We start from the raw sequence: 6,145 nt of genomic DNA, 5'->3' as shown, positions 1-6,145 counted from the left end.
AAGAGAGCATGCACGGCCAGGGACAGAAAAATTAGCTAGAAAACAAAATGGTTGCAACTACTAAAGTCATTTAAAAAGTTAGTCAAGAGTCACTTAATTTGGGTCAAATTTAAGAACATAAAGAGTTTAAAATTAAATCCTGCTTTTACCTGAGGAGCACCATGACCATTGGCCCATTTGTCTTTTCTGGTGATTGGTTCACAAAATGCAAGTAGAACTCAGAAGGGACCTATTTTCTTTTCCTCAGCACTTTCTTTTAAACAAAACAAAAACAAAACTGACCAGGGTGCCTTATGTTCAACCACTGAAATTATAGGTTTTAAAACTTTTCTGGAACTCTTTTGTTCAGAAATCATTTCTGCCTGAACTGCTTTCAGATTCTGATTACATTCCCTCTCATGTTCACCTCAGATTTTTTTGGAAGTTAAAAAATAAAAAATCCCCTTAAATGAGAGAATAAAAACAAGGAATTCTTGTCATTCCCATTTTCTCCGAGGTACTACAGTTCTCCCTTTCTCGCTAAAAAAGAAATGAGCTATGTTAAAAGGTACCAATAAAGTGCCTAAGAAATCACTATGGTATGCGGCAAGGAGAGCAAGATCCTAATGATTGTTAGGCTCCCTATATTCTATTCCAGAGCAGTCCTGATGGAAGTCACACAAAGTTGACATGCCACAGTCACTCGTATCTAGTTCATCCATTGATAAAGCCAAAAATGCTTTTTAAATAGAGTTTATGGATTTCCTCTCTGACCTCAATAAAATATGTTTAGGGAAGGAGAGGCTGAATATGGGCTTCTCATCCATAAATAGTGGCATAAAATTAAACTGGACCCAATATTGTGCTAGAACCATTTTAATATAATTATACATATCTGCCAAATCCAGGAAGAAAAGGTTTATGCATATATAACTTTTCCAGTTAACATCTGCAAGCATAAACGACAATGATCTCAGTCTATAAATTCATCAGGGTCAGAGCAATTGACCAATGTCTCTTTACTGCTAGGCTTACCAACAGTAAATTACAGATGAATTAGTGTCCTTCTGTTTCTCTTCTCTCACTCTCCTTGTCCAGAGACATTTTGTTGTAAAGTTTCAGTGCAGCTCACCTCCAGCCAAAGGTAATCTTTTTAGATAAGTACTCAGTTGCTCTGAATTTGCTTATAATTATAACCTATTTAATCACAGAAGAACCCCTGCAGAGGTGGAGTTCAAGGTTGCATACAATAACAGGAGATCACAGTTTTGAAGTCTAGCACAGATTAAAAACCACAGATGTACCATTTATATAAGACACACACTGATTGTCTCTTAAACTACATATTGACTCCTTATGAACATTATTTTTTAAATAAAGTAGTGCATCTAGGACAATCAGTCGCACAATTCACACAGCCCTGAAAAGTTTTTCAGTGCCAACTACCAGTTGGTCATGAAACGTGAGTGAGCTTGAGACACTGTCCATTCCTAAGATTCAACCACGGATTGGCTAAAACATTGGAACACCTCTGCTTAAGAAGGCTATGTCCTTCCCTCCTTTCCCTCACAATTTAGTTTTATTTTTGGTGGTGTTTGGTTGCACATGGCTAGAATGCTTTTGATCACTTTGCAGATCAGGAAAACCAATGACCTAAAACTATGACAGGATCTTAAGTAGACTGGTCTGTCCATTTCAGGTTGCTCATTGGTGGGCCCCTGTAAGGCCCTTCATTTTTCCTTCTATGCCTCTCGGATCATTGATCAGAAGATGAGTCTGAGCATCATCCCATCTAACTCTTTTAACCAATGCCTGGCTAAAACTGGAATGTCCAGCCCAGTATATTTAAAAATCACCCACAAAAAGGTTCTACGGATCTTCACAAAACCTGGAATTTCCACGAGGATGTCTGATCTTTATAATCCAAGCAGTCAGCATTGAAGTTAAGCTTCCAGGAGGCAGTTTGGTCCTTATAATCCAAACAATCAGTGGTTGAGTTAAAACCCAAGCTTGAAGCTCCATATCCCTGGGTGGAAAGAGAAGCTGGGGACTGATTGAGATGGCTGGTGACTGCATTGGTACCCATGGGGCTGAGTGTGGCCCCTGGTCCAGGAAGCTGGTGATGCATAGGGGTCAAATAAGATCCACAGTCCATGCCCCCAAAGTAGGAAGTTGAGCCAGCATATCCTTGACTATAACCTGAAGCCTGAGTATAGGTCATGGGATAGGACCTCTGCATGCAGGAAGAGGAGGTGGACAAGGGATCTGACAGTGGGGAGATGGAAGCTGGGCTCCAGATAGACACGGGAGCACTGCTGCTGGAAATGGCCGGGACTGAGGTGCTAGAGGGGGGAGTGAATTGGCCACTCGTTCCACTCTCTGAACTCACTTCCCGGGCTGGAGAGGTCTTCTTTTTGGCAGGTCTCACTTTGTTTTGACCTCCATTCTGTTGCTGCTGCTGCTGTTGGCGGCACTTAGCTCTTCGATTCTTAAACCATACCTTGAAAGGGAAAGAAATTTCTTTAACGTGGTTTCAAGGACAAGAGTGGCTTCCAGATTATAAATATGCTCTCCATGGACAGATGAGCTAAGCAGACAATCTCTCCTGCCACTGAAAACCCATTTTGTGGTGCTTTCATATATACCCCTGGAATTAAGAAAGTGGGGAGGCTGTCTTAAAGCCTGGACTCTCAGCCCAGAATCATAAATCATATGGCTAAAAATTCTCCCTCTCATTTTCCTATCTCGTATTTCACCTTAAATACACACATGCACATAGACCCAGCAGTATTGTGGAACACTCTTACAGTGGAATTCCATGTTTCTATGGCTTTTGGAGCAAAACACAAGCAAAGCGAGGGATAACAATTCTGTTGTTACTTAACAACAAGAACAGCCTAAATTCAAAGTTTACAGTCCATCTTCTGGGGAATAACTTTTAATATGGAGGTGGTTCCATCACTCTATTTTTTTTTCCTTCTCTCCTAAAAAGGCTCACTTACAAAAGAGAACTCCAAGGAGAAGCGTTCCTGTTGAAGGAGGTCTGAAAGCCACTGTTTGCTGAAACTGTCTTTATGGTAAGTGGAATGTTTTGTACGTACTCAGCTTTGAGCTTAAGCACAGACTTCTCTGCTAGTCTCAGGTCTGATACTGGAGTCTTTACCTTCAGGGTGGTGCCACTCAGCACACAGATTCAGTGTCCTGGGCTATGTTCACTGGCTTGTCAATTTAAGGGTCTGCCTGCAACTGTGAAGACTGTCTTTACCAGCCCTGTTCATGTTCTGCAATGAAGGAACAGTATTTGCTGTGGGAGGGGGCCTATCAAAGAAATTACCACCCTTTGAGAGAAAACTACAGGCATTTTCTGAGCAACACGTCCTCCGTGGTTTTCTCGAATGAGCTCTACATATGGGTGTGTTAACTGTGCCACCAAAGCTGAGCATATCACCACCAACCACTCAGAGCCACTTACTTTCTTGCAGTGAAGACTTGAGTTCAAGCCCCCCAAGTGCTAAATTCCTCCGTCCTACTTTGGAAAGTCTCTTGTCTGATCTGCAGGTCACATTGATATGTCCTGGCTAAAGGGGAGTCCCAGGGGTGTGTGTGTGTGTGTGTGTGTGTGTGTGTGTGTGTGTGTTTAGGTGCTAAACATTATTTCCAGAGAACTCTATATGGGGCTTGCGTTTGAGGAAATTTGGAGTTTACTTTCCCTCTCCAGCTTAAGGTCAAGTTAAGGGGAGGGGGGGATGTCACTGAGGATGTTGCCTTGATATTTTATCTGCGAGATGGCTCAGAGCTAGCAAATTCTGTCTACACCCTAAGAAGTTAAAGAAAACACTATTACTGTGTAATTTCTTTGTTAAGAGCACCAGTGCTTCTGCGGCTTGGCTCTATCGCCAAACTGACATGTGACCTTGAGCAAGTCATTTACTCCATTTCTTCACCTGTAAAAATATTGGGGCTATACAGGAGCTAAGCTCCTTTCACCTCTAAAAGTAGATGAGAATGGGGTAGGATTTCCACACGGGGAAAGGGAAGTATTAAAATATTAAGTGACTGCCCTTGAAATCTGCCAAGACTAGGCCTCTGTTGGCTGGGGACCCGAAAGCTCTAGGACTGTGCTTTATCACTGCAGCAAAATCTCCAGTCTTCCCTTACAACCTAGGTCGGGAGACTCATGCAGAGACTCACCCCTAGGGTGGGGTGGGGGTGCAGAAAGGGGCAAGAGGAGTAATCAGGCCCAAGGAGCCTTAGAAGAAGAGTGTACTGGCCTCCAATGGAGGGCTGAATTTCCAGCCTTCCTTTCACACTTTCTAAGACCTGGGACTCTGCCGGGTCCTCAACATACACCGAGCTCAGGGGAGGAGTGGCACGGTCAGGAAGGACGGTTCTATCTACATCTGCCCTACCTGCACCCTGGACTCGGGCAAGTTGATTTTCAGCGCCACCTCCTCCCGCATGAAGATGTCTGGGTACCGGGTCTTAGCAAATAGAGCTTCCAGCACGTCTAGCTGCGCCCGTGTGAACGTCGTCCTCTCCCGGCGTTGCTTCCGGGGAGTGGCTGCGGGACAAGAAGCCCAGGGCCCTTTAGGGTGGGGGAGCAGTTTCTCAGTCATAGGGGTCTCTGCGGGCGCTCCGACTCCCCCGACCCCCACTCCCGGCACTTCCCTTGTCCTCCCAGCCCTTCAACCCAGAGCCTACCAGTGTTCTCCCCACCCCCTCCCCGGACCCGGAGGCGACACTCGGTCCCCAGACAAGCACTGTCCTTTCCAGGGGAGCCCCCACTTTTGACGTCGGAGATCGCTCCAGCCAGAGCGACCCTTCCATAGGTAACATGAAATAAAAGGAAGCCCCAAATCCTAAACTCCCACAGAAGCAACCCCTAAGCCACAACACAAACAAAAAATCCATTCCGTGAAGTCAAGGGATCCCCGAGGACCCGCAGTTCGGATTGATGGGGTGAAATCTCGATCCTGCTCGAGACTCTGGTTTTGAGGGCCTTTGTTCCTCCATCTTTAAAATGGGGGCATATTTCCTACTTCTACGAGGATTTTAAAAAACAGATCTGACCGGAAAGGAAAGCACCCATACCCAGGGTAAGTAACACCTTTAGGGCTTAGAGGCATGGGGCCTGGAGGTCACAGGGGAGGCCCCAGGATTGGCCCGGAGAATTTACGAGGAGAAACCCAGCTTCTCGAAGAGGGTCCTTCGAGGAACTGGGATTCGAGATACGGGCGGAGGCAGGAACCTTCCTCACCCGGCTCCGAAGTGTGTCCCCCAATCACTCCAATTAAGAATAAAGCGGTGTGGGTTTCCTCCAGTGTTGCAGGATCCACCTACTCGCTCCAGCCCCTATCCTCCCCTCCGGCTGGTAAACGCCCTGTGGCCCTGAGCTGCTTTTTCGAAGGAAAACCCAGTGGGGACCTCGCCTGGAGCTGGGGTGGGGGCAGCGCGACCGCTGGCCCCAGGGCTCCGGGGGGAAAGGGCGTCACAATCCGAGGGGCGGGCCTGGAGAAAGGTGAGGCAGGAGTGCCGCGAGGCTCACTTACCCGGGTAGCCCACCGAGGGGTGCAGCAAGTCCATGCCCGAAGTGGTCAGACTCAGTCCATTGACTGCGTAAGGCGGTTGCTTAAGATAAGACATCATGCTAAGGTTGTTTGGAGGCGCAAAATCGGCCCAAATCGGGGGGACCCAGCCAGAAGGTCTCGCTTCGCTGGGGGTGGACAGATTCAGGGTCCTTAGTGTGTGCGTTGGGAGCGGTTGAACTATGGGCAAAGCAAACAAACAGAGGTGCTGGTTTACTGCTTCGCAGGCGGCAGCTCTCCCACGTTCCACCACTAACTTAGAAAGAGCCTGGGCTGTGCAAGGTAGAGGCTTTTAAAGGACTTGCAACCCACCCCTCACCCCCGCCCCCAGCTGCTGTGGAACTAGAGGGGATGGAGAGAGACCAGATAAACCTGTCTTCCCCACCCCCACACTAAACTTAAAGAAAAAAAAAAAAAAAGTACCAGAAGAAAGCAATTACAATCTGCCCCCCCCCCCCCCCCCCAGAACAAAACCCCGCGCCTTCAAATGCACACATTGCATTCCTATCCCTACATTTGCATAGGACTCATTGGCTGGCACTAGCTAATTGTCTCAAACAAAACTTGATTGGGGCCATTTG

The 6,145-nt window shown here is 46.8% G+C and overlaps 1 protein-coding gene across 1 annotated transcript; it reads right to left on the bottom strand.

Moving 5' to 3' along the window:
* Positions 1 to 849: 849 nt before the first annotated feature.
* Positions 850 to 5,830, bottom strand: OTX2 (orthodenticle homeobox 2). Its single transcript, XM_049611553.1, has 3 exons — positions 5,529 to 5,830; positions 4,389 to 4,564; positions 850 to 2,479 (listed from the first exon to the last, which is right to left on the bottom strand). The coding sequence occupies exons 1-3, from the start codon at positions 5,623 to 5,625 to the stop codon at positions 1,859 to 1,861; spliced, it is 894 nt and encodes a 297-aa protein (XP_049467510.1). The 5' UTR covers positions 5,626 to 5,830; the 3' UTR covers positions 850 to 1,858.
* Between the last annotated feature and the right edge of the window lie 315 nt (positions 5,831 to 6,145).

Source organism: Panthera uncia (assembly GCF_023721935.1).
Source record: "Panthera uncia isolate 11264 chromosome B3 unlocalized genomic scaffold, Puncia_PCG_1.0 HiC_scaffold_1, whole genome shotgun sequence".
In the NCBI taxonomy this organism is placed as follows: domain Eukaryota; kingdom Metazoa; phylum Chordata; class Mammalia; order Carnivora; family Felidae; genus Panthera; species Panthera uncia.
The sequence above is the reverse complement of the archived record's forward strand: the minus strand, read 5'-3'. Positions and strand labels throughout refer to the sequence as shown.